General features: G+C 37.6%; 4 protein-coding genes and 1 long non-coding RNA gene across 5 annotated transcripts; all 5 read left to right on the top strand.

Annotated features, from left to right (window-relative positions):
• The first annotated feature begins 5,858 nt into the window (after window positions 1–5,858).
• LOC113724070 (probable 2-oxoglutarate-dependent dioxygenase AOP1.2) lies at window positions 5,859–6,227 on the top strand. The gene has a single exon (XM_027247013.1). It carries the CDS (start codon window positions 5,859–5,861, stop codon window positions 6,225–6,227), a length of 369 nt encoding a protein of 122 aa, XP_027102814.1.
• Window positions 6,228–6,491: 264 nt separating this feature from the next.
• LOC140035871 (uncharacterized) lies at window positions 6,492–7,482 on the top strand. The gene is made up of 2 exons (XR_011839773.1): window positions 6,492–6,650; window positions 6,930–7,482. It is a non-coding gene; the product is annotated as an uncharacterized lncRNA (long non-coding RNA).
• A 5,631-nt stretch (window positions 7,483–13,113) lies between these two features.
• LOC140035556 (uncharacterized) lies at window positions 13,114–14,379 on the top strand. The gene is made up of 3 exons (XM_072076824.1): window positions 13,114–13,647; window positions 13,729–13,775; window positions 13,878–14,379. The coding sequence occupies exons 1-3, from the start codon at window positions 13,114–13,116 to the stop codon at window positions 14,377–14,379; spliced, it is 1,083 nt and encodes a 360-aa protein (XP_071932925.1).
• A 6,836-nt stretch (window positions 14,380–21,215) lies between these two features.
• On the top strand, window positions 21,216–22,916 carry LOC113726840 (probable 2-oxoglutarate-dependent dioxygenase AOP1). The gene is made up of 3 exons (XM_027250727.2): window positions 21,216–21,676; window positions 21,772–22,093; window positions 22,364–22,916. The coding sequence occupies exons 1-3, from the start codon at window positions 21,303–21,305 to the stop codon at window positions 22,601–22,603; spliced, it is 936 nt and encodes a 311-aa protein (XP_027106528.1). The 5' UTR covers window positions 21,216–21,302; the 3' UTR covers window positions 22,604–22,916.
• A 2,250-nt stretch (window positions 22,917–25,166) lies between these two features.
• LOC140003677 (probable 2-oxoglutarate-dependent dioxygenase AOP1) lies at window positions 25,167–26,887 on the top strand. Its single transcript, XM_027250728.2, has 3 exons — window positions 25,167–25,705; window positions 25,823–26,144; window positions 26,376–26,887. Exons 1-3 carry the CDS (start codon window positions 25,332–25,334, stop codon window positions 26,613–26,615), a joined length of 936 nt encoding a protein of 311 aa, XP_027106529.1. The 5' UTR covers window positions 25,167–25,331; the 3' UTR covers window positions 26,616–26,887.
• Window positions 26,888–27,557: the final 670 nt, after the last annotated feature.

Raw genomic sequence — 27,557 nt, 5'->3', positions numbered from 1 at the left:
GAACTATTTTTTGTCAATTATTGACCACTAAACAACTTAATCAGTCCACCCGTGCCCATTTCGTCGGTAATGGCTGTTAATTTCTGAAATTAGCATTACACGCGGCAAACCACAGGGGCAATTTTGTCCGTCAATCCACTGACCGTTCCCTTACATTAATACATCAACTGAAAAGAAAAAAAGAGCGGTAGAAACAAGTCAATCAAACAAACTGAAGTTCTCAAAATCGTTGTAGGAAGATCGAAGAGAAGGGTTTTGAAGATCGAAGAGAAGGGAAAATCGTGGTGAATCTATGGAGTGGATCATCAGGAGAAGAGACGTCGACATTGATCCATATGAAATTTACGGTAAGTTATTTTTCGGAGAAAATCATGTGAATGAACTGAAACTATACTTTAAACTAAATGTAATGGGTGTATTACTCAAGTTTGTGTCTGAAATCGAAGGTGCTTATTTGTGGGTTGTGAATATGTAGCAGCATTATGGGGTTTAAATGTTAGGGTTTTCATCCAACTGTCGGTTGTAAAAGTGGAAAATTTTGAAATAAACAAGTGTTTTTTTCAGCCTTGTTTTTTCAAATGAAGTGATTCCTTTTTTTTTTTCCCATTTCATTGCAGTGCCTAATTCTGAACTATTCAGTATTAGAATGTTTCATGGTGGTAGATTTAGTGGGCGTCAGTATAAAACATACGTTGGTGGTGAAATAGATTATGTTGATGCATGTGATGCGGAGAGAATGTCTGTCCATGAGATAAATGAGATGGTTCAGGATTTAGGACATAATGGTACAATGCTTTACTATTACTTAGAACCTGGGAGTGATTTGAATAAGGGATTAAGAGAGTTACAAGGAGATGCAGATATAGTGGCAATGTGCAAATGGGCGTACGAGCACAAACTAATAGATGTTTATTGTGACCATAGGCCTTTACATGAAATTCTTGACATCCAGTCACATTCCCCACTGTTAGGTAGTAAGAAAAAAATAGGGGTTGTAATTGAAGAAATTGATGAACATGGTAGTGTAGTTGTAGATGAACATGGCAGTGGAGTTGTAGAACTTGATAAACAATTGGTGGTTAGAAAAAACCTGTTTGGTAGCTCTTTTGTTAGTACAAATATGACTGCCCCTGGAGCAGCAATGGGAGGTACAAGTAGAGGTGAAGGTGTAAGAGTAAGTGTTGTCATTGAGGGAGAAGCTAGTGGGACTGGTGTAAAGAGTAGGAGTCAAGGAGATAAAACTGATGTGAATGCAAGGGCAGGTGAAGAAGATAATAAAGATGACAGCAGCTCAGAAGGGGAGCATTTCACTGATGACGAAGAGTTTTGCAAAGATGATCAAATGCTTGGGAGTGAGAAACCAACTCCCACAGTTGAAATATCCCCTCCTGTTATGAGGAGAACTACTGAATCTATACTCCATGAGAGCCAAGATGTAAATGGCTTGGAAAGTGGTACACATGGAGATGGTCAACATGATGTCCAAGCTGAAAAACAATCACAGGCAACTAAAGGATCATCTGGTGGCAGTAAGAGAGCAATGAAAAAGTATCCTAGAAAAACAACAAGAGGAAAAAGAAAGAGATCAGCAAGAAGGGAGAAGACATCATCAGCACAGGCTGTTAATAACACATCATCACAGGAAGCTGCTGAGGAAATGGAAGAAGCTGCTGATGAAGATGTGTTGCATGACAACATGATGGAGGATGACCTGCATAGCATTGATGGTTCTTCTGATGAAGATGATGAAGTGCAGAAGGGAATCAAATATGTTGACTTCAATGCTGAAAAGGACATGAGAAATCCACATTTCCAGGTTGGGATGCGATTTGCATCATCAGCTGAGTTTAAGGCCGCAATGCAGAATTATTCTATTGCTAATGGTAAACCTGTTTGGTACTACACTAATGAGGAATTGAGAGTAAGAGTAAGGTGCAAGGATCCATGCAACTGGGAGTGTTATGCTTCTCAAGAGAAAGCAATTGGGCCGAATGATTTGGTGATTAAGACCCTTTATGATGTACACTCAAACTGCAGTCATGCCTGGAAAAATAAAATGATGACTGCTAAATGGGTTGCTGAGAGATATGAGGACAAAATTAGGGCCAATATGAACATTCCAGTCCATGCTTTAAGGCAGACAGTGCATGAGGAGTACAAGATACAAATATCGAAAACAATAGCCAGAAATGCTAGAGGTATAGCTGTTGACAGAATCAAAGGTTGTGCAGTCGAACAGTATAAGCATATATGGGAATATTGTGAGGAGATTAAGAAGACTCATACTAATTCTACCATGGTGGTCGAGTTCACTCCATTTAGAGATCCAGGTTCGAATCCTAGGTTCATGAGACTGTACTGTTGTTTAGGTGCACTAAAAGAAGGATTCAAAATGTGTAGACCTGTGATTGGACTTGATGGCTGCCATATAAAAGGGCCTTACCCTGGTCAACTGTTATCAGCAGTGGCAGTTGATCCCAACAATGGTTGGTGGCCTATTGCTTGGGCCATAGTGGAGAAGGAAGCTACAATACAGTGGAAATGGTTCTTACAACTTCTCCAAGCAGATCTGGAAATAGATAATCAGTGTCACTACACTTTCATCTCTGATCAACAAAAGGTATGGATCTTATTATCCAACATTTGATGTGAGACTTGTGGCGGCTTGAACCAATAATTCATTTGTTTTTGTGCAGGGATTGGACAGAGCATTATCCGAGGTGCTACCCAACTCTGAGCATAGATATTGTGTGCAGCATATGTATCAAAATTTCAAGAAGAAACATCCTGGAAAGGCACTTAAAGGGATGCTGTGGGCGATAGCTAGGAGCAGCACAATTGAGATGTACAAGAAAGCTGTTGAGGACTTGAAAGAGTATGACAATGAAGCATACAAGTGGGTGGAGAAGGCTCCTCATCCGATGCATTGGTGTAAGGCTTACTTTTCTCCTCACACTAAATGTGACATGATTGTCAATAATCTGTGCGAATCTTTCAATTCACATATACTAGAGGCCAGGGATAAACCAATTATATCTTGCTTGGAGAATATTAGAGAACTGATGATGGAAAGAATTCAAAAAAGAAAGGCTGCCATGACTAGATATCCACACTCAACTGGTCCTCTGATCAGAAAAATTGTTGAGGACAGAATTGAAGAATCTTTCCAGTGGTTCCCACAGTTCAATGGGATTGATGGTTATCAGGTAAAAGGTCCAAGAAATTCCCAGTTTGCTGTGAATTTGAGAATGAAGAGTTGCACTTGTCGAATCTGGGAATTATCTGGTTTACCTTGTACCCATGCCATTGCAGCAATAAAGCAAACTGAGGATGATCCACATGAAATGATTGTGGAATATTACTACAAGAGCTTATTTTTACAAATTTATAATAATGTCTTACAACCCATCAGCAGCCAAGTACTGTGGCCTGAGTCCAGCATGCTTCAACTTGATCCTCCAATTCCCACTGTCCAGCCTGGGAGGCCAAAAAAGGCAAGGAGAAGAGATGAGACAGAAGGGAAGAACCATGGAAGAAAACTTAGAAAAAATGTCACTATGCATTGCAGAAAATGTGGTAAAACAGGGCACAATGCTGCAACATGCAAAGAGGTGACTGAGCACCAACAATCTGGCCAGCCAAAGAAGAAAAAACATGTGAGTATACATACAGTTCAATGTATTTCAAATGTCATATAGTATACATACATATAGTCTCTAATCAACTGGCATTTGTATAAGGTTTCTAGAAGAAAACAGCAAGCAAAAGTAGTCCAGTCACAAGGTATAGAGACCCAAGGGCTACAGCAACAGGAAACTCCATTAGCTAGCCAACCAAGCCAACCAATCGCATCTGCAACTCAACAATCAGATCTAATGTCCCAACACCCAACTCCACCACTTCAACAGCCAATACCAGTAGTTCAGCAACCAGATCCAGCAGCTACAAGTTCTAGATCTGGCATGAAATTCAACAGAAATGGTAAACGGCCCTTGACTGATGCTGACAAAGGGATGATTAATGCTAATTATGCCTACTTGGGAAAGGAACCACCCTTCAAGGTTGGTAGGTGGAGGGGTAGAAGAGGTGCAAATGCTGGTAGATCTAGATCTAGATCTACAAGAGGCAGAAGTGCAGGTGCAAGTTAGATGGAATTGGATACAGTTTTAGATGTGATCCGAGATGTTGATGATGGTGACTGATATGTACATAAGTCTTTTGACTTATAATAGTTTATTTAAGTTGATGGGATCCACTTCATGTTGATAGTGGATGGCTTTTGTTTTGTTATGGTGGATGCCTTTTGTTTTTCATCCACTATCTTTTTGCTTATTCAACAGAAAGCTGTGTATTTTTGCAAATTGGAAACTTTTCTAGTTGGTTTTATCTAATGGAAATGGTCCTTTTGTCTTAATTTTCTGTGTTATAATGCCGCATTCATCAGAAACTACAAAAAACTTGCATCCATTCATTCAGTAAAAAGTAACACAATTACAGTAGGGATTCCATTACATAAGAAAGCAAACCAATGAAAAAATCACTACAAAATACAACATGGGAATCTTTGGTCTGCTATTGCTACGGACACTACCACCAAAAGCTGTCTCCACTCAACCTTACTACTCTCATTTCATCACAATCACCCAACAACATTAACTATCCCTTGATGGCCAACATATGGTCACTCTTAATAACAGTCTTCAGATAGCAGCAAAAACAATACAGCAATAGAAATGCCCATGTACCGAGAAGAGCTCTTTTGAGATAGTGCTCTCTGGTCTTGTACTTTTTCACTTCACCCTCCAATTTTGCAACTTTAAGTTCCAATTTTTGAGCTTTATTTTCCCATCTTCTTGCTGAAGTTTCTAATTCCTCCATATTACTTTCCATTCTATTCATTCTTCGCAGCAAACCAGGAATCACTTGAGTTGATCTTTCGCACATTGTTGGATCATACCATTCCCAAAAACCACATCCCTTATCCTGCAATTTACATTTTCCAAGACTAAATCCTCTTGTTATAACATTTCCATTACAAATCTAACATCTTACCTCTCTAAGATCTTACCTCTCCTAAAGTGCAGACCACAAATCTTCTTGCTGGGTTCCAATTTGTCCATGAGGTCTTCACCATTGCTGTTAATCCGCAGGAGCATCTAGGTATGGGTTTAGGAGAGCGTCTCGACATTCTTTGGCTTCTTCGATTTCTGACATAGGATTTAGGGCTGGAAATTGAGTCCCAATTGTTTCCTCCACAAGACCAGACACTTCAGTTTGTTTGATTGGCTTGTTTCTACCGCTCTTTTTTTCTTTTCAGTTGATGTATTAATGTAAGGGAACGGTCAGTGGATTGACGGACAAAATTGCCCCTGTGGTTTGCCGCGTGTAATGCTAATTTCAGAAATTAACAGCCATTACCGACGAAATGGGCACGGGTGGACTGATTAAGTTGTTTAGTGGTCAATAATTGACAAAAAATAGTTCGATGGTCAAAACATGATGTTGAGAAAAGTTTAATGGCCGCCCAGGTTTTTTGCCCTATTCTGAATTGTTTAACCTCTTGGCCCTTCAAATCTTTGAATCCAATCTCACAGCAGCATGAAAGTACCAGCACTGGCTAGCCCTTATTGTTAATTGGTCAAGCCACGGGGAAGTGCGTACAAGGATAGAGGCAAAATTGAGGCCGGACCCTCGCCCGGGATTCTCTTCTCCTCTTATCTTTATTTTATTGGCTGCCGACTGTTTTATCCTCTTTCTTGGCTCTTTAAATACCAGCGCTGGCTAGCCCTCATTGTTAATTGGTCAAGCTAAATTGAGCTAGGGGGGAGTGCGTATAAGGAAAGAGGCTGCATAAAACCATGGATTCCGTGTCAAATATCAGGCTTCCGGTCATAAATTTAACGGAGGAAATCCTACGATCTGGAAAAGATTCTTGGACTGAAGCGCGAAACAGAGTCACGCGGGCATTTGAAGAGTATGGCGGTTTCATGGCTGTTCATGATAAGTATCCTTCAGAGGTTAGTGATTCCATATTCTCTGAGCTGCAAGATTTGTTTGACCTCCCGTTGGAGATTAAAGTCCAAAACACTTCTCAAATTCCCTTCTCTGGTTATTTTCCGAACCTGCCCCGCTACGAAAGCACGAGCATTGAAGATGCAACAAATCTTGAAGCAGTCCAGAAGTTCACAAATCAGATGTGGCCCTCCAAAAATAACCATATCTGGTAAACCTGTTTCCATTAATATGCAATTCTTCTTATAGTTTATTGCTACTATTCATTATTCATATCCGAAGTGCTTACCTTTTTTTTTTTTTAGTATCCTGTTTCCATGACTAGTGAACAGTTACACTGCTATGCAAAGCAAGTAGCAGAATTAGACAAAATGGTGAGCAAATTGGTGTTTGAAAGTTACGGTGTGGAGAAGTACCACGAATCTCATGTGGGATCAGTGACTTATTTTCTTAGATTCACAAAGTACAGAGTACCCGAACAGAATCTCAATGCTACTCCTCATACTGACAAGAACTTCATAACCATACTTCAACAGAATGAAGTTAATGGTTTAGAAGTTCAGTTGAAGAATGGAAGCTGGATTCTTGTTGATTTTCCTCCTTCCTCCGTAGTAATCATGGCTGGAGACGCATTCTCGGTGAGATATTTTCTTTTTTTTTTGTCATTAAATCTGCAAGCCTGAATCATATTAAACTTAGTTACAACATTGCAATCTGGTTCAATTAGAAAACTGGATTCAGTAATGGCTTCGCCATACATTATCTAAGTTGGAAAAAAGCCGCACAGATGTTTTCTACCTAAATCATCTAGAATGCTGGCATGGCATTTGTGCCATTAACTTTAGGTATTTTTGTTGTAAATACTGACTTCTCTGGTGGATATTAATACATTGATTGTATACATTTTTGAAATGCAGGCGTGGAGCAACGGTAGAGTGCATTCCCCATTTCATAGAGTAACTGTGAAGGGAAAAGGAAGGTATTCGATTGCACAATTTTCCTATTGCAAGAAATTGGTAGAGGCACCAACAGAGCTGGTTGACGATGAACACCCCTTATTATATAAGCCATTCGACAATCTTGGTTTTCTCGGATTCATAAGCACAGATGAGGGTCGGAAAACTCAAAATCCACTGAAGGCCTACTGTGGCATCTAAAACACGATTTTTAATGATCGCAAGACTGCAGTCCTTTTGTGCAATAATGGGCTGTCATTTCTCATCCATTCGCAACCGTTGTGTAGACATGTTTGTCGAGATGAATGAAACGCTTTTGTCTTCTGTTACGTCGATGTACATACTTCTCCCCTTTTGTGCCCACTTTTTCTAGAAGATGTTATGGAGTAGCTTTCTAGAAGATGTTATGGATTATTCTATGAAATAATTTATTGTAATGCACTATCTGTTTTCTGCCGAGAAGTAATAAATAAATCAATTTTCTTTCTGGCAAAAGAAAGAAATTCAATGTTTATTGGTAGGTTGCAAGAAACAGATTACAGCCTGAACAGGGCCTAAATTACAAGCAAGACCCTCACTTATGCGCTCTTCGCTGTACAATTCAACCTATCTCTCCATGTAAAAATTTTGGACTCAAATTCTCATTTTACAATAAAAAATTATGATGAGTTATTTATACTTTGATATGAGTTACGAGAGTGCATTGAAGACATTGATCGAATTAAATTAGGCAAAAAGTCTGAATGGCTCTCAAAATATATAGTTGATCAACCTTTAACCTCCAATTATCAAGTACATACACATATTCCCCAAACTTGTAAAATGGGTATATTTTTTACACTTTTGGCTAGAGATAATGTCAGAAACCTCTCCCAAGGTTTGTAGTAATATCACTCGACACTTTTGAAAATTTTAAAATATCACTTAACTCCTATATCAGTGAGATGAGACTATTAATCACTATCATAGGATACAAAATTAATAAAACTCTCTTCACTACTTTAACAATAGTTAGGCAAAACATTATAGGAGAGAAAATTTTTAGGTAAAACATGTAAATCTTATATTATAGTCAACTTAGTAGAAAGTTCAATGTAAGACAATACAAAATGGTGGAATTCGGAGAAAAATATATCTCTCTCCTATTAAGTGATTATTTTAAGAATTTTTAATAATACGAGGGTGAGATTATTACAAGGCATAGTTTTATGGGAGGTTAGTGATATTTTTTAAACTTTAGAGATCCTAAATGATATTAACATAAACTTTAAGAGAGGTTTTTAAAGTTATCTCTAGCCAAAAGGGTAAGGATATACAATTTTACAAGTTTGAAGGGGCAAAGGTAAGTAGTTAATAGTTGGCCAACTTAATATTTGAAGGCCATCCAAATTTTTTACCCAATTAAATTGTATTTACAAATCAAATAGATATGGATTAATATATAATGCTCAGACTTTTAACTCCTTTTATTCATAGAATAATTTATGTTTTTATAAAATAAAATAAAATAAAATTTTAGTTGATTAAATGAGTGTTTTTTTTTAATTGTAAGCACACTCGATAGATTAATAAATTTATTAATTTATTGATTAATTAATGCCTCTTTAAATTAATCAAATTTGTATGGATCCAAGATTATTAATTTATAAAAATTTTGCTGTACATATGAATTCGCTGGTGCTTGTATTTTAAGTTTACAACATAAAAATCATCAGCTTTGAATCATATATTACAGAGTAGGAAGTATGGTGAAGTACGTGCTAAAAATCGTACTTTTTTCTATCATAAGTGCAATATTTTAGTTTGAAGACATATATTTTAATAATTTAAAGAGAATATAGGACACATTTAGGATATGTTAACTTAATTATGTAGAGAGAGAGAGAGAGAGAGAGAGAGAGAGAGAGAGAGAGAGAGAGCTCAAAACAAAAGAAAGATAATAATTGTTGTGCCACGATTTTTTTTTCCTTTGTTTTAAGTATGCAAAGGGAGGATAGAATAATATGCATTTCTACTATTTATAAGTACGTTATATCCAAGAATTACTAGAAAGCCTTATTTATGGAGGTCCACGGACTTGTCTTGGAATAGGTTAATCTCTTCCCCTCTAACATATATTAGCATCCACGAGGATCATTAGTGGGTAAGAAGTGAATAAGTTTCACCTATTAAGTGTGTCTAGGAAGACTTGAGAAAACATCAGTCATCTTTAATCCTAAGTCAATTACTTCCACTTCTTTGTTAAAATTCTGACCATGCAACTGGAAATCAATTCGGAATAAGATGAATGGTGCAAAATCTTGAACAAATGGATTGATTAACTTGTTTATTTAATTGAAGTCGTGCACCTTTTGTCCATTACCAGTTTCTTTTTCTTTTTCTTTCCTTTTCCCTGAGGCATTTGCTTTCGGCAAAGCTCAAATGAGCATCATGCACTTTCTATTTATCGAAAAAAATATATAATTGTGTTTGGATAGTAAATTATTTGAGATAATTTTCTAAAAAGAATATTATAGTACTGTTTTAATGTAATATATATGAGATAAAAAGATGATTAAAAAATATATTAATGATGCAGATAAATAAATTTTGACAAATAATCTACTACCCAAACAAAAGTATTTGGAGGTTGACATAACTGATCTTCAAATCTTTGAATCCAAGCTCACAACAGCATGAAAATACCAGAGGCTACACAATGCCATGGGTTCCGTGTCAAATATCTCAAAGCCCCGGCCGCTTGACCTCCCCTATCAATCTGACAAAACTAAGTATTTCTATCGAATGTCATAAATTGATGACATTATCCTTAAGGTTCGAACCTTGCCTCCCATAAAAAATGTCACATTTCTGTGGCTCGTCTTCAAAATATTCAGATGGATGTGCTGTGCACCCGTTTGGTCCGGTGGTGGTTCAGTCCCCTCCAACTTATTCATGGACCTCCTTAGACCCGTCTCCTTCCCCTTAGTATAGGATAGATTAGGTTTATCGTTTTCGGCAAAAAAAAAAAAAAAAAGATGACATTATCCTTACACTTAATAGTTACTAGTTGGCCCTGGCTTCGCGCAGATTTTCAGGAATTGAGTTTTCAGGAATTTTCAGGGATGTTCTTATAATTATTTCTATTTTTGCATTCATACATGAGATATATTTATATATGGCCTTTGGTAAGTATTCTCAGTAGGCCATCAAAGTTAGCAAGAGCTAATTAGCCTCGACAAAAGGATTCTTCTAGCTGTAAGAAATACAGTGGATGGAGATGAGGCTTTAAGTTTGACAAAGGCAGCATAAAGTGCATACTATACACATTAGCTAGGCAAAACCGCAAAAGTTGATCCCTACAATGTGATCGTGATGGTCGAAAGTTGATTTAGTTTGTCTTTGGTCACTTGGCCGGGGTGTTGTTGCGTGCAGGTGGGTTCTTGTTGATTTGCTGGAACTGGCAATAGTGCTCCTTCAGTTGGTAGGCATGCTGTTATGTTGTACATTGTTACTATATTATTTCCGAGAGGATGAGTAAATTTCCTCACTTGGAGGCGGAAAATTTCTTTTCCAAGTCTTTTGCTGACATTAAGCACATCTGGTGGTTGTTGATTCCGTGACAGATTTTATTTGGACAATTGATTGAAGTTATAAAATTGATTGGGAAAATTTTTTACTGTAACAAAATATTACCTTTTTGTGCCAGTAATCTCAGTCTCCAATTTACATTTTCCTCCTTAAAGATGTCTCCAATTGATTTAACCCAGCAATCTTGTCAAAGGAATTGACAAAAAAGCCCAATTTCATAACACTCACAACACCATAAAAAAAAGGGAAAAGAGTCCTAATGGCCCTCTAACTCTTACTCAGGTAAAGTTTTGGCCCTCTAACAATTAAAGAAACGGTTTTGGCCCTCGATCTAACAAAATGGCATATTCGTGGCCCTTCTGTCAAATCCAGCAGTTAACTATGACAGAAAACTTCATCTCGTGAGATGCGCGCACAAATATGAAGGGCACTATAGTCTCTTGGCCAAGATAGAGTAAAAACAGTTTCACCAACCATTTTCCCTCAAACAATTTCACCCCCTTTGCTGTAAAACCCTAGTGCGACTTAAATCAGAGTGTTCAATTCGGACGCTGCAGCGAAAGTGGTAGTTGCCGGCGTGAGAGGGGTTGTAAAGGCAGAAATGAAGTGGCGAATAAGGAGGAAGGATGACTACTTTGATCCGTACCTTGTTTACGGTAATTGAAATTGTTGTTTACTAACCCTTTTGGGTTTAAGATTTGTTTATATGTTTGGGCAATGTGTGCTGGAACTTATTTGTTTAGTATATGCATGTGTAATGGGACTTATTTGTGTATATGTTTGGGTAATGGTGATGTTGGGAGGCTAAGTGGTCCAGTTTGTGGTCCACTTTGTGGTCCTACTTTGTTTGTTGTAAATTGATAATGTCGGACAAAGGAGGTTATTTTGAAAGTGATGTATTTTAATGGCTGAAAAGGGACACTTTATTTGTTTAGGATCTTTTTTTTTTTTTCGAATACTGACCAGTTCAGTATTTCATTTGTCAGCCTCTGTTTGTTTTTTGTTGACTGTTTTATCCTAATTGCTATTGTAGAGACTGATTCTGAATGGTTTACTATTCGGATGCATCATGGGGGTAGAATTATGTGGGAACAGTATGTCTGGTATGCTAATGGAGAGGTGGACTATGTAGATGTTTGTAATGCCAAAAGAATGCCAACCATTGAACTAAATAAAATGGTGGGAAAAATGGGACATCGTAACGCTGCCATAATGTACTACTACCTTGAACCAAATAAGGATCTAAGAAATGGTTTAAGAGAGTTATGTACCGATGATGACATTATCAAGTTTTGTGGTTGGACTTATAAGTACAAGGTAATGGAAGTCTATTGCAACCATCTAACAGCTGAAGAAATTAATTGTTGCAAGTCTCCCATAGTGATCCAACCAGCAGAGAAGAAGAAAAGTGGTGTTTTGATAGAAGAGTTGGATGAGGAGGGTAGTGTAGTAGAAGAATCTTTTTCTCACCTAGTTCCTAAGAGGAGGCTGTTCATTAGAGGGTCAACTGGAGGATAGAGTCGAAGTAGAAGAACAGCAAAGAGCCAGCACATTGGTGAGCAAAATGGTGATGCACAACAGGAACATGAAGGGTCCTCAAGTGAGGAGCAACAGGAGCATCAACTTGAGCAGCAAACTGAGCAACATGAAGGGTCCTTAAGTGAGCAGCAACTTGAGCAGCAACCTGAGCAACAACCTGAGCAGCAGCAGCAGCAACCTGAGCAACAACCTGAGCAACAACCTGAGCAGCAGCATGTAGGTTCTTCAATTGAAGGACCTTCACAGCAGGGAGGAGATGCAACACAAGAAGGATTGAGGTGTGAACAGGCTAATGAAGATAAAGGAAATGGAGGAGATGATGAAGATTCTGGATCAGAAAATGAACGTGACAGATTCAGTGGTGATGTAGAATACTGTAGAGATGAGGATCTTCTTGGTGATTTGACATTGCAGCCAACTCAGTGTAGAAGCACATTAGAAGAGGTGCAAAGTGGAAGACCTTCACAGCATGAAGAAGAAGCAACTGAGCAGGCTGCAACTGAGCAGGCTACTACTCAACAACCTGAAACACAACAGTCCTCAGAACAACAACAAGCACAACAGAAAAAAAAACAAGTAAGGCAAAGAAGAAAAACAAAACAGCAGCAGCAGAGAGATTCTACACCTGAAGCAGATGCATTGGCAGAAGATACAATCCCAGATCATCTAAGAAGTGATGTTGGTTCATCAGAGGAAGATGAAGAACCTGAGCAGTATGCTGGCAGGTATAAAGATTTTTCTTGGGAAAAATTTAGGATTTTTCTTGGGTTTGAAATTCGAATCAAGAGCCCAATTCAAAGCTGCTATCCAAGAATATGGAATTAAGATGGGAAAACCAGTGTACACAAAGAAGAATGAACCAAAGAGGGTGAGAGTCAAGTGTAAAGATCCATGTCCGTGGTATGTGTTTGCATCAGTTGAAAAGGCACTTGGCACAACAGATTTGGTGGTGAAGACAATGTATGACAAGCATGAAAACTGTAATCATGCCTGAAAAAACAAAAATTTGAAGGCCAATTGGTTGTCAAATAGATATATGGAGAGAATTAGATCCAATACTCACATGCCAACTCGGGAGATTAGGCAAACAGTGCATGAGGAGTACCAAACCCAAATTTCTAAATGGGTGGCTTCTAATGCGAGAAAATTGGCTCTGAAAATGATACAGGGGTCGGCCGAAGCACAATATAAGAAACTTTGGAAGTATTGTACTGAGATAAAGAAGACACATGAAGGGAGTACAATGGAGATAATGTTTACTCCATTTAGAGGATCAGGGGGTAATCCTAAATTCATGAGGTTATACTGCTGTTTAGACCCATTGAAGAAGGGATTCAAGAATGGCTGTAGGCCAATAATAGGCCAAGATGGTTGCCATCTAAAGGGGGTTTATAGAGGACAGTTACTAACTACCATTGCTGCAGACCCGAATAATGGATGGTGGCCTATTGCCTGGGCTGTTGTGGAGAGAGAAGCAACTGAGCAGTGGACTTGGTTTCTCAAATATTTAAGTGAGGACTTGGAAATCGAAAATCAGTGCCACTATACCTTTATATCAGATCAGCAAAAGGTATGATATAAAACTTTGAAATTCAACATTTGATTCAAATGATGGTAGAAACTAACGGTCTATATCATGATTTCATTTTAGGGGCTAGACAGGGCACTTAGTGAAGTTCTGCCTGGATGTGAGCACAGGTATTTTGTTTTCCTTTAAAACTAAGAAATTTTTATCAAGTTTTTTTTCCACTGAAGTTTTGCAATTGTTTAACAATGACTTAAATAACTTTGTAAAAACAGGTACTGTGTCCAACATATATATCGCAATTTCAAGAAAAAGCATCCTGGTTTGGCTCTTAAAGACAGGATATGGAACATAGCATGTTGCACAACAGTGGAAATGTATGACAAAGCTATGGAAGAACTTCAAGCTTTTGATAAGGATGCATATGAATGGGTCAAGAAAACTCCTCATCCTCGACATTGGTGCAAAGCATATTTTCCAACTCACGTCAAGAGTGATATGATAGTGAATAACCTATGCGAGTCCTTCAATGCCCACATTAAAGATGCAAGGGACCAACCTATCATCACAATGTTGGAAATTATAAGGGAATATCTTATGGAGAGGATCCAAAGAAGACGTGCTGCAATGGAGAAATGCAAGGGCTCCACTGGACCTTTAATTAATGAGATGAGATTGTTCAGACTAGAGTCAAGGATTCAAGTCAGTGGATGCCCATTTGGAATGCACTGCATGGCTATCAAGTCAAAGGTCCAAGAGGGGCCCAGTTTGCAGTAGATATGCAAAAAAAATATTGTACTTGCAGATTATGAGAGGTTAGTGGAATTCCCTGCTGTCATGCAATTGCTGCTATCTTCATGCGAGAAGAGGATCCTTACTTTTATCTGGATCGTTCTTATAGCAGAGGCCTCTTCTTCCAGATTTATGAGAATGTTTTGCAGCCAATTAGTGGTGAGGATCATTGGCCCTCATCCACCATGCCTGTGTTGGATCCACCAATACCAGTTATTCAACCTGGTAGGCCTAAAAAGGCTAGAAGAAGGGATGTGACTAAGGGGAGAGATCATGGTAGAAGGTTGAGGAGGAGAGTTGTTATTCATTGTAGAAAATGCGGTGAGGTTGGTCATAATGCAGCTACGTGCAAGAAGCCTTCCAATGAAGAAGCACAACAAGGTTCTAACCAGTCATCCGAAGCTCAACCGAGTAATCAGCAGAGGCAGCAATCAGTAGAAAAAGAGAGGACAGTAAGTGCATGCAATTGCTATTAATTTTTCACTATTTTACATCCGTCATGTACTTATTTGTGTCATGTACAATTTTGATAAGAATAAGGAACCAGGTCAGTCTTCTCAAAATGTGCAACAACAAATGCAACAGGCTAACGATGAAATTGGACAGCAACATCCGCAACAGAGCCAACATCATCATCATTCGCAGCGAAGAAAAAACTCAGCTACAAAACTACTTACTGATGCCGAAAAATGAGCTATCAATGCGAACTATGCTTATTTGGGTAAAGAACCCCCATTCACAGTTGGAAACTGGAGGGGGAGATGAAGTGGAAGAGGCAGAGCAAGAGGAAGAGGAAGAGGAAGACAAGGTGAAAGAGAAATGAGAGGAACAGCCACTGGAAGAGGAACTCAGCCATGATAGACTTATTTCTGTTTGACAAACTCTTTTTGTCTTATCCTGTGTAAACTGATGATGACAATTCATTTTGTGTCTAGCAGTTCTTCTCTGTTTTTTTTGTCTAGCAGTTGCTTGTTGGTAACATGCTGATTCTGCTTTGTATTATAGCAGTTCCTTTTGATACTCATTGACAAGTGATTAATATGATGTATACATTAGGGCTTTATGTACTCCTTCTTACACCATTATTATGCCTTCTTTCTAAGCACAATACCAAACCAATTCATTGAGTCGAACAAATGAACTTCAGCACTTTTATTTAATAAAAAGAGATGAGCAGATATTTCATTAGAACCAGCACAAACACAGATTTGATTACAAGGTTTGCGGATACATCATACAACTACAAATAAAAAATTTACATTAAAAGGAACAATTTGGATCATCTTCTTCCCCTGCAAACTTCAACTTGGTAAGGGCCAGGTGTTTGCAAGCACCTTGTATTTGTCGAAAACTGACAAGGTTTCCCTTTTTTGGCCCCAACTCATCAAAATTAAAAAAATCAATATCCATGTTAAAAAAAACAATTTCCCTAGCAACTTATTAACCCATTTTTTGCTGCGAATGTCTTTCTCCAATTCTTTAACTTTTTCCTTCAATTTTGTTACCTTTCTTTCATTTCTTCTTGCTATTTCTTCATATTCATCTCTGTCCTTTTTAGTTGCATTAATCTTTCGAAGAAGGCCAGGTATAATTTCTGTAGCCCGTCGGCACATCTCCTCATCGATCCATGCCCAATATCTGCAGCAACCTTCAGCGCACACAGCAAACCTTCGTCCAGGATTTTTTGAAGTCCATGAAGTAATCACTTTAGTCTCTTTCTCACATCTGCACACCGGTAGAGGGGAACTTCTCATTCTTCGCATTTTCAGCTCCAACTTTGAATTGCTGCAGACTTTGTTGCTCTAACTTAAGGTAAGAGAAGAAGCTACCTTTTTACTCTCTCTTTGTTTGGTCAACCATCCTTAAGAGACTATAGTGCCCTTCATATTTGTGCGCGCATCTCATGAGATGAAGCTTCCCGTCATAGTTAACTGCTGGATTTGACAGAAGGGCCACGAATATGCCATTTTGTTAGATCGAGGGTCAAAACCGTTTCTTTAATTGTTGGAGGGCCAAAACTTTACCTGAGTAAAAGTTAGAGGGCCATTGGGACTCTTTTCCCTAAAAAAAAAATTTATTGAGGGTAAACAAAGGAACAATAAGTAGACCAAGGGCAAAAGTGTAATATGAAGGTAAAAAATCTCCACTTCTTACACAGAAAATTGTCCTCCGTAAGAGGAGGAGAAAATATACAAGCAACACCAGATGGAGGGCAAAATGACGGGTAAGGCCTTGGAAGAGCAGATGAAACTGGCCTTGAACAGTAAGGCAAAAGTACCTCTTATATATTGTATAGATATGAATGAATGTTCTTGGTGGTCCTAATGAAAAGGGCAAGTCGATGAAATGTAGCATACAAAACCACGCAATAGGAAGCCACTGCATTGAAAAAAGCGCAGCACGCCGTCTGCTCTGTGAAGACAATTCAAGAAGCTGGGCGATCAGACAAAAAAGCCAGCCTTGGCTTTGATAACCAATTAGTCACTCGGGGGCAAAATTGGTACCTAAGGATATAATGGTCAGTATACAGTCCACAAACAAATTCTAGCCACAAATGTCTCCAGTGGCACCGCTTTACTCTTTGGAAATCACTGCAAAATGACCAAAAAGCCCACACACTCAAGGTGCCAATGAGGGGCCGAATTCACTGTTCATTTCCTCGTTCGCTCTTTTATACCCTTAGGATTTAACCAAAAGTCAAAACAAAATAAAATTTTTAAACTAAAAATGTAGATTAAAAAAATAAATCGCTATCTAATAATTATCTGTATTTTTCTATATCGAGGTCATAGTGGAACAACAAAGGACGTGGATAAATTAAATTTATTCAAATTTAATTACTTACGAAAATTTTTAGTAAGTAATTAACACCTTGAAAAATATCATGGATAGTTATAAGGAGTCAAAAAATTTTTTAGGAGATATATTTTAATACATGATATAGTTTAAGTTGTGCTGAAAACTAAAATAATCTCCTAATATGCATAGTTTGTAATATAAATCCTACTTCTAAAAAAAATTTTAAATAAGTCAGAATTTAAAAATAATCAAAAAAATGATCTAATGGCCAAATATATATTTAGAAATATCCTTTATTTTGTTGAACATCATGCATTATATTATATAATAGTTGTTGTATATCTATAAAATTACTCATTATTGCATTTATAACCTCTCATATTTTCCTTTTTTTGTATTTTTTAACCATATTTTTTTATTGTTCGTGTAAGCTTCATAAGTAGGATAACACAAAGGTAGTATTGGAATAAAAGTTTTATCTTTCTCTCATTTTCTCCAAAGGGGTTAAAATGTTACAAAAAATGTCAATCCAAGAGAGATATATGAGATTTTAAAAACTTAAGGGACGTTGTGTGATATTATGCAAAACATTAGGAGAGATTTCTAAAATTATCCCTACATCTTATGAACAATCAAGCAGGGGTAAATTTGTCATATTGGGGAAATATGATGATATTTTTCCGAATATGGATATAGATATAATTTCATTTACTTGGATCCGATCTGGACCCATTTATGCTAATCTAAAAATTTATCGAATATGGAATATTAAGTTTCGACTCAAATTTGACTCAAACGTATTTGAATAAGTAATTATTTTGATTATGTATTTGAGTATTTAATATTTGTTTGGATTTTTTTAGAAATTGTAATTTGTAGGCATTAGAATAATTACCTAAAGTAAATTGTGATTTTTAATTGGAATTTGTGGTGTGCAATTAATATTTGTTTAGAGAGATTTTTTCTTCATTTCTTTGCCTAAAATTTTTGGCCGGAGATATCCAACTTGTAGTCAAACCCAATCAAACCTGTGCTCCATTTGGAACTTTTTTGGAAGTTTGTTTAAACTTTACTGTAGTGCACTGTAGAAGTTTTTGAAAAAATTTTTTAAGATGAAAAAGTTTTTATTCCTTTTCTTTTTTTTTCTCTTTCTTTTTCTTTTTCTTTCTTTCCTTTTTCTTTTCTTTCCTCTCTTCTTCTTCTTTTTCTTCCTTCCCCCTCCCCCTCCCCTCCCCTGTCACCTCTATCTCCAACATTGAAGAACCAGAAGATGGTCCATAATTTTTTTTTTCTTTACTTTCTTTTTCTTTTTCTTTCTTTCCTTTTTCTTTTCTTTCCTCTCTTCTTCTTCCTTCCCCCTCCCCCGCCATCTCAGCCTCTAGTGTTGAAGAACTAGCAACGGTCTTACCCATTTTTTTTCTTTTTCTCTTCCCCTCTTCTTCCTCTCCCCCTCTACTCCCCTTCACCCTCCCCCTCTCCCTCCCGAAGGCAGAGAACCAGCAGCCATGGTTTTTTCTTTTATTTTTATTTTTTTTTCTCTCCCCCTCTCCTCCCATTTCCTACTCTCCTCCCCTTCCCCATGCCCCTTTGCCCAATGTAGTCGCGTGACTAGATCGCAGATGCGGTCTGGCAACTAGATTGCAGCTAGAGGAAGGGGGAGGGTGGCCAGGGAGGGGAGGGGGAGGAGAGGGGAGAGGGGAGGGAAAGAGAGGGAGAGGGAGAGAAAAAAAAAAAAAAGAGAGAGGTTGCAGATCGGTCAAATGGAGAGGGGAAGGGGGAGAGGGAGAAAGGAAAAAAAAAAAGGAAGGTCGGCACCGGAAGCAGCAGCGGAGGTGGTAACCGGCGATGAAGGTGTGGTGGATCGGGGTGGAGGAGAAAGAAGAAGAAAAGAAAAAGTTTTTTGTGTATTAGATATTTTGAAGTGTGTAGGTTAAAAAACTTGATAAATTTTTTTGAATTCTTATAGCTAAAGTTATTAAAAAACTAGTAACTAAAAAACTTGATAAAAAACTCTATTTCTAACAGGCCCCTAGATTCGAAAGAATAAGTTCAAGAGTCTTCGGGTATTCGGGTCAAATCCCATACAAGTATAGCTAAGCGATCCCCAAACCTAGGGCTGTCAACGGGTCGGGTCCGGGCCGGAATTCATTATTCCGGACCCGGACCCGAATTACTATGCCGGACCCGGACCCGACCCGTTTACCCGACGGGTCTTTTATTCTATGTTCCGGATCCGGATCCGGCGGGTCCGGCGGGTCCCGGATCCGGATCCGGGTCTACCCGAACAAATTTAGCAAAATTTATAATTTCTAATAAAAATGAAAAAAAATATATTTGTAAACTAATTTTTAACTAATGCAAAGAAAAAACCAAATAAGAAAAGAAATCAAATTAACTTTATTAAAATACATCACTCTAATCAAATTATATTGATAAATATATATATTTAAAATTATTAATTCATTTATATCCGGATCCGGGTATAATACGGGCCGGAATACTATATTCCGTATCCGACCCGTTTTTTTGTTTGACAAAACGGATCCGGATCCGGATCCGGAAAACGGAATTAAATCCCTACCCATACCCACAATAATTTCACGGATCCGCTCCGGATCCGGGTCTAGACCCGACCCGTTGACAGGCCTACCCAAACCCAATCCGTTGACATTACATCTTCGCTTCGGCAGGGCTGACGCCACCACCCTCTCTTCTGCAGTCAGGAACCACCGCAAACGCCACCATTATCACTTCCTCTCGTTCTCCCTGATCTGTACCAGCATAGAACTCCTGCAAATTGTCAAATCCCATCCTCACACAGCGCATATTTCGAGGTCCACAGCCACTGGATAGCCCTCCTACGAATTTCGCAACGGCAAGCAACGTCATTATGCATTGACAAAGAGGGCCTTTCTTATTGTCAAAGTCGTCGGTGGTATGTGTAAATGTTCTGAATCTTTCACGCAATGTGGTGGTCGATGCCGTCTCCAGACGGGATGCCGTTCCCCACTTGCTGCTTTGAAAGCGATCATGAGATGATGGTTTTGGCCCTTCTTCTAGGGAAGGAACTAGTAGGTACTCTTATTCCTTCCTCAAAAAATCTTCAAATCGAGGGTCAAAATCTAATTAGCAGATTAATATATCCCCACTTCACTTGATCAAATTCAAATGCCGTCAACCAGCTTGATCAATATATTCCCACTTCACTTTACAAAAACAATCACAGGCATATACCATAATGAATTTCACTAGCTGCAAATGTTATTTATGTCCCATTCATATAGTAATTCCATGAACGAAAAAAGTAAGATGTCAAACTATAACACAAATTAAGAACATTCAACAAACCTTTACTATTGTGATAATTAGTACAGTAACCAGCCACCAGCAACTAAATTGGCAACTGGTTACAAAACTCTCACGAATGGAAGTTACAAAATTATTGAGGCAGTTTATTTTGTGTATTTATTAGTGCGGCGCCGGTTAATTTTGTGTACTTATTGAGGCATTATTGGTACGGGTCTGGGAGTGTGGTTGTGACTATTTTTGCTACACGTGTAGACCATGGTTGGGAATGTGACCCGACGTGGCAAATTTATTCCCGTTTGGCTGCGCGAAGGATGTAGAATGCGGCGGTCCAGCCGCAACCGCAAAAGTCTTATATTGGAACCGCAAAAGTCTTATTTTATTATTATGTTAGAAATATTGATAATTTTAAATATTATATGTCTTGAGTGATTTTAAGGACAAATAGATAAATTAAAAAAAATTGATATTTGAGTGAAAAGTGCAAAATGCATTATACCTTGAGGACATATATTGGAGTTAACCTCAAGGGATGTACATGTCTTTTTGATATTTTTATTAAAAAATATTTAACTATTGGTTTTGGAGATAAAGTAAGAAAAATATAACATTAGGGGGTAAAATGCAAAATTGGTTAAACCTTAGGCGAAGTTTTTCTAATTTATTTTATTGGCTGCCCACTGTTTTATCTTCTTTCTTGGCTCTTTAAATACCAGCGCTGGCTAGCCGTCATTGTTAACTGTTCAAGCTAAATTGAGCTAATTAAGGGGGAGTGCGTATAAGGAAAGAGGCTGCATAAAACCATGGATTCCGTGTCAAATATCAGGCTTCCCGTCATAAATTTGACGGAAGAAATCCTACGATCTGGAAAAGATTCTTGGACCGAAGCGCGAAACACAGTCACACGGGCATTTGAAGAGTATGGCTGTTTCATAGCTGTTCATGATAAGTATCCTTCAGAGGTTAGTGATTCCATATTCTCTGAGCTGCAAGATTTGTTTCACCTCCCGTTGGAGATTAAAGTCCAAAACACTTCTCAAACTCCCCTCTTTGGTTATTATGGGCCAAATCCCTACCTGCCCCTCTACGAAAGCACGAGCATTGAAGATGCAATAAATCTTGAAGCAGTCCAGAAGTTCACAAATCAGATGTGGCCCTCCAAAAATAACCATTTCTGGTAAACCTTTTTCCATTAATATGCTATTCATTATTCATATCCGAAGTGCTTTTTTTTTTTTTTTTTTTTTTTGAATATCCTGTTTCCATGACTAGTGAACTGTTGCACTGCTATGCAAATCAAGTAGCAGAATTAGATAAAATGGTGAGCAAATTGGTGTTTGAAAGTTACGGTGTGGAGAAGTACCACGAATCTCATGTGGGATCAGTGACTTATTTTCTTAGATTAGCAAAGTACAGAGCACCCGAACAGAATGAGACTAATCTCGGTGTTCGTCCTCATACTGACAAGAACTTCATAACCATACTTCAACAGAATGAAGTTGATGGTTTAGAAGTTCAGTTGAAGAATGGAAGCTGGATTCCTGTTGACTTTCCTCCTTTCTCCGTAGTAATCATGGCTGGAGATGCATTCTCGGTGAGATATTTTCTTTTTTTCACTAAATCTGCAAGCCTGAATCATATCAAACTTAGTTACAACATTGCAATCTGGCTCAATTAGAAAACTGGATTCAATAATGGCTTCGCCATACATTATCTAAGTTGGAAAAAAGCCGCACAGATGTTTTCTACCTAAATCATCTAGAATGTTGGCATGGCATTTGTGCCATTAACTTTAGGTATTTTTGTTGTAAATACTGACATCTCTAGTGGATATTAATACATTGTATACATTTTTGAAATGCAGGTGTGGAGCAACGGTAGAGTGCATTCCCCATTTCATAGAGTAACTGTGAAGGGAAAAGGAAGGTATTCGATTGCACAGTTTGCCTATTGCAAGAAATTGGTAGAGGCACCAACGGAGCTGGTTGACGATGAACACCCCTTATTATATAAGCCATTCGACAATCTTGGTTTTCTCGGATTCATAAGCACAGATGAGGGTCGGAAAACTCAAAATCCACTGAAGGCCTACTGTGGCATCTAAAACACGATTTTTAATGATCGCAAGACTGCAGTCCTTTTGTGCAATAATGGGCTGTCATTTCTCATCCATTCGCAACCGTTGTGTAGACATGTTTGTCGAGATGGATGAAACGCTTTTGTCTTCTGTTCCGTCGATGTATATACTTCTCCCCTTTTGTGCCCACTTTTTCTAGAAGATGTTATGGAGTAGCTTTCTAGAAGATGTTATGGATTATTCTATGAAATAATTTATTGTAATGCACTATCTGTTTTCTGCCGAGAAGTAATAAATAAATCAATTTTCTTTCTGGCAAAAGAAAGAAATTCAATGTTTATTGGTAGGGTGCAAGAAACAGATTACAGCCTGAACAGGGCCTAAATTACAAGCAAGAGCCTCACTTATGCGCTCTTCCCTGTACAATTCAACCTATCTCTCCATGTGAAAATTTTGGACTCAAATTCTCATTTTACAATAAAAAATTATGATGAGTTATTTATACTTTGATATGAGTTACGAGAGTGCATTGAAGACATTGATCGAATTAAATTAGGCAAAAAGTCTGAATGGCTCTCAAAATATATAGTTGATCAACCTTTAACCTCCAATTATCAAGTACACACACATATTCCCCAAACTTGTAAAATGGGTATATTTTTTACACTTTTGGCTAGAGATAATGTCAGAAACCTCTCCCAAGGTTTGTAGTAATATCACTCTGACACTTTTGAAATTTTTAAAATATCACTTAACTCCTATATCAGTGAGATGACGCTATTAATCACTATCATAGGATACAAAATTAATAAAACTCTCTTCACTACTTTAACAATATATAGGCAAAACATTATAGAAGAGAAAATTTTTAGGTAAAACATGTAAATCTTATATTATAGTCAACTTAGTAGAAAATTCAATGTAAGACAATACAAAAGGGTAGAATTGGGAGAAAAATATATCTCTCTTGCTAACTGATTATTTTAAGAATTTTTTAATAATACGAGGGTGAGATTATTACAAAGGTATAGTTTTATGGGAGGTTAGTGATATTTTTGAAACTTTAGATATCCTAAATGATATTAACATAAATGTCAACAGAGGTTTCTAAAATTATTTCTAGCCAAAAGGGTGAGGATATACCATTTTGCAAGTTTGAGGGTGCAAAGGGATATGCTTAACAGTTGGAGGGCAAAACTAGATTGGCAGCTATCCCCTTTTTGCTTTACTTTACATTTTTTTTTTGGCCAAATCTTGACCGTAAATTGCCAAGAACTAGGGTTGGACACAGGTCAGGTACCCGCCCCTAACATGATTTGGCTGATCCGATCATAATATATCGGATCAGCCATTTTGCGACCCTAACCCACTCCTATTGTTTTCAGGTACCCGAAAAAAAGGGACGAGTCATAGGATACCCGCCTCTAAAAAACTAATTTTCAATAAAAAAAATTATTTTCCACTTAATATCAACATGTTTTTCAATAAAAAAAAAACATGCTTTTCCAATTAATATTGGTAGAGATATTGTAATTAAAATCCATACATTACCATTCTCACACATTTCATCCAACAATCAAATCGATCTCATAAATTTAGTACATATTAGAATTAATGGACAAAACGAAGTTTCATAATAATTTTGAGTACATCACTATTCTCACACAGTTCATCCTTCTACAACACAACAAACACAAGGATAATAAGTATTTGGCAACTTCCCCAACTTCCTTAAGGATGTTATGGTACAAGATTGCATCCCAAATAAGTCGATTGTGAAATCAAGTTTGGAAAAGAATTGAATAGAATTAATTATTTTTGGGAAAAATATAACCAAAATAATCTTAAAAAATCTTTCCCAACTTCTTTACATCCTTGGAATAGACCTTATGGTATTAAAGGTGATGAAAAAGAAAAATAAATTTCTTACACTAAATAAAAGTGACAAATTTAAGAGACATAATTGCAATAAAATAAATCGAATAAATAAATAAATGAAACACACAAATGTTTTAATTATCTAGCAAACAGAAAATTGAAACTCCAAACACAAATCTTTGATTGAATTGATGCAAAATTTGTAGGAAAGATTGATGGAGGTAGAATAAAAATAAAAAGGTTGAAAGGGATAAACAATTTTTATAACAGAGTTGTTTTTCATTTTGTTCATTTGGTTCATATTTCACTGAGAATATTCGCTTTCTTCAAACAAGATGAGAAGAGGTGGAAATATAGGATTAGAATATAAGGCTGTGAGCCACTTCACTTGCACTTAGAATTAAAAATTACAATCCCTAATTTTTTAATATTTGTAAAATATACCCTGCGAGTTTTTATTTTTATAATCCGTATCCGTACCCGATTTTTGTGGGTACCCGACCCTCATCTGTCCCGCTAAGAAAAATCGGATCGAATATCCTATTTTTCGGATCGAATCGGATTGATTTCATCATTTTTTGGACCGACGGGTTTTTTTATCCTCCCCTACCCGGAGCAGTTGCTACCTGCAACCGTTCCTGCCCTTCTCCCTCCACACCTACCTCGTTGAAATTGTACCGTGTATTACTGTGTAATTGGAAAAGAACTTAGCGGTTCTCGCAACACCTAAGCATGAATTGTTTAACCCAACACCTAATCTGAATTGTTTAACCTATTGGCTCTTCAAATACCAGCAATGGCTAGCCCTTATTGTTAATTGATCGAGCTAAATTGAACGACAGGGAAGTGCGTGTGAGGAAAGAGGCTGCGTAAAACCATGGATTCCGCTTCAAATATCAGGCTTCCGGTCATAAATTTGACGGAGGAAATCCTAAGATCTGGAAAAGATTCTTGGACTGAAGCGCGAAACACAGTCACACGGGCATTTGAAGAGTATGGCTGTTTCATAGCTGTTCATGATAAGTATCCTTCAGAGGTTAGTGATTCCATATTCTCTGAGCTGCAAGATTTGTTTAACCTCCCGTTGGAGATTAAAGTCCAAAACACTTCTCAAACTCCCCTTTTTGGTTATTATGGGCCAAATCCCTACCTGCCCCTCTACGAAAGCACAAGCATTGAAGATGAAATAAATCTTGAAGCAGTCCAGAAGTTCACAAATCAGATGTGGCCCTCCAAAAATAACCATTTCTGGTAAACTTGTTTCCATTAATATGTAATTCTTCTAATAGTTTATTGTTACTATGCATTATTCATATCCGAAATGCTTACCTTTTTTTTTCCCCTTTGAATATGCCCTGCCATGACTAGTGAACTGTTGCACTGCTATGCAAATCAAGCAGCAGAATTAGATAAAATGGTGAGCAAATTGGTGTTTGAAAGTTATGGAGTGGAGAAGTACCACGAATCTCATGTGGGATCAGTGACTTATATTGTTAGATTCACAAAGTACAGAGTACCTGAACAGAATGAGACGAATGTCGGTGTTCTTCCTCATACCGACAAGAACTTCATAACCATACTTCAACAGAGTGATGCCGATGGTTTAGAAGTTCAGTTGAAGAATGGAAGCTGGATTCCTGTTGATTTTCCTCCTTCCTCCGTAGTAATCATGGCTGGAGACGCATTCTCGGTGAGATATTTTTTTTTTTTTTGTCATTAAATCTGCAAGCCTGAATCATATTAAACTTAGTTACAACATTGCAATCTTGTTCAATTAGAAAACTTGATTCAATAATGGCCTCACAGATGTTTCCTACCTAATGTTGGCATGGCATTTGTGCCATTAACTTTCGGTATTTTTGTTGTAAATACTGACATCTATAGTGGATACATTTTGATTGTATACATTTATGAAATGCAGGTGTGGAGCAACGGTAGAGCGCACTCCCCATTTCATAGAGTAACTATGAAGGGAAAAGGAAGGTATTCGATTGCACAGTTTGCCTATTGCAAGAAATTGGTAGAGGCACCAACGGAGCTGGTTGACGATGAACACCCCTTGTTATATAAGCCATTCGACAATTTTGGTTTTCTACGATTCACAAGCACAGATGAGGGTCGGAAAGCTCAAAATCCACTGAAGGCCTATTGTGGCGTCTAAAACACCAGACGCATCGATTTTTAAAATTCTGACCATGCAACTGGAAATCAATCCGAACAAGATGGATGGAATAAATGGATTGATTACCTTGTTTATTTACTAGAAGTCGTGCACCTTTTGTCCATTAACAATTTCTTCTGTTTTTTTTTCTCTCCCTGAAGAGCGGTGCATCAGGGCATTTGCTTTCGGCAAAGCTCAGATAAGCATTGTGCATTTTCTATTTATTGAAAAAAAAAATATGAATTGTGTTTGGATAGTAAATTATCCATTAATACTGTTTTAATGAGATATATATATATATATATATGTGTGAAATAAAAGGGTAGTCAGAAAATATGTTCATAATGCAATTAAATAAAGTTTGGAAAATAATCTACCACCAATCAAAAGTATTTGGAGGTTGACGCAACTGATGAGATATCTTTTTCCATCTCAATCTCAGTTGGAAATAGTTGGGCATAAATTATCTAAACTGACCAGTTTCTTGCTTCAACTAGAAAATACAGACGTTAATCACTAAGCGAGATGAGTATCCTCGTGGGCTCTCAAAATAAGATCTACTTATTCTGTGGCCTAAAGTGAAAAGCCCATTGTGACGAGACAGTTATCAAACTGCTGATTAATGTACATGTGCGCCTATCTCATTGAAGAAGAAAAGAACGAGCCCAGCCTGGCTCGAATTCGCGTCTCACGACACCGTACTATGTGCGGTGTAATGGGAGAAGAACTTAGCAGTACCCCCCATGTGCCCTCAATTAGTCTTTTGGATGCTAATTGTAGGGTCTCTTCTTGCCCCGTCTTGTAATTGCTTAATCTTTATTATTGTCTATCTCTTTTCCTTAAAAAAAAAAAAAAGGGATCATATCAAAAAGCTGCCTCAAAGTTTCTAATAATTACATTTTAATGCCCTATAATATAGAAAATTACACTGCTCTCCTTTTT

This window comes from Coffea arabica, chromosome 2c (genome assembly GCF_036785885.1).
Source record: "Coffea arabica cultivar ET-39 chromosome 2c, Coffea Arabica ET-39 HiFi, whole genome shotgun sequence".
In the NCBI taxonomy this organism is placed as follows: Eukaryota; Viridiplantae; Streptophyta; class Magnoliopsida; order Gentianales; family Rubiaceae; genus Coffea; species Coffea arabica.
The sequence above is the reverse complement of the archived record's forward strand: the minus strand, read 5'-3'. Positions and strand labels throughout refer to the sequence as shown.

What these genes read in the sequence shown, in the direction of transcription:
- LOC113724070 (XM_027247013.1), top strand. Translation starts at nt 5,859, where the DNA reads ATGGATTCCGTGTCAAATATCAGGCTTCCGGTCATAAATTTAACGGAG.
- LOC140035556 (XM_072076824.1), top strand. Translation starts at nt 13,114, where the DNA reads ATGGAGAGAATTAGATCCAATACTCACATGCCAACTCGGGAGATTAGG. An exon ending in TTATATCAGATCAGCAAAAG is followed by an intron (nt 13,648 to 13,728) that starts GTATGATATAAA and finishes ATTTCATTTTAG; the next exon opens with GGGCTAGACAGGGCACTTAG. An exon ending in CTGCCTGGATGTGAGCACAG is followed by an intron (nt 13,776 to 13,877) that starts GTATTTTGTTTT and finishes TTGTAAAAACAG; the next exon opens with GTACTGTGTCCAACATATAT.
- LOC113726840 (XM_027250727.2), top strand. Translation starts at nt 21,303, where the DNA reads ATGGATTCCGTGTCAAATATCAGGCTTCCCGTCATAAATTTGACGGAA. An exon ending in TCCAAAAATAACCATTTCTG is followed by an intron (nt 21,677 to 21,771) that starts GTAAACCTTTTT and finishes TTCCATGACTAG; the next exon opens with TGAACTGTTGCACTGCTATG. An exon ending in TGGCTGGAGATGCATTCTCG is followed by an intron (nt 22,094 to 22,363) that starts GTGAGATATTTT and finishes TTTGAAATGCAG; the next exon opens with GTGTGGAGCAACGGTAGAGT.
- LOC140003677 (XM_027250728.2), top strand. Translation starts at nt 25,332, where the DNA reads ATGGATTCCGCTTCAAATATCAGGCTTCCGGTCATAAATTTGACGGAG. An exon ending in TCCAAAAATAACCATTTCTG is followed by an intron (nt 25,706 to 25,822) that starts GTAAACTTGTTT and finishes TGCCATGACTAG; the next exon opens with TGAACTGTTGCACTGCTATG. An exon ending in TGGCTGGAGACGCATTCTCG is followed by an intron (nt 26,145 to 26,375) that starts GTGAGATATTTT and finishes TATGAAATGCAG; the next exon opens with GTGTGGAGCAACGGTAGAGC.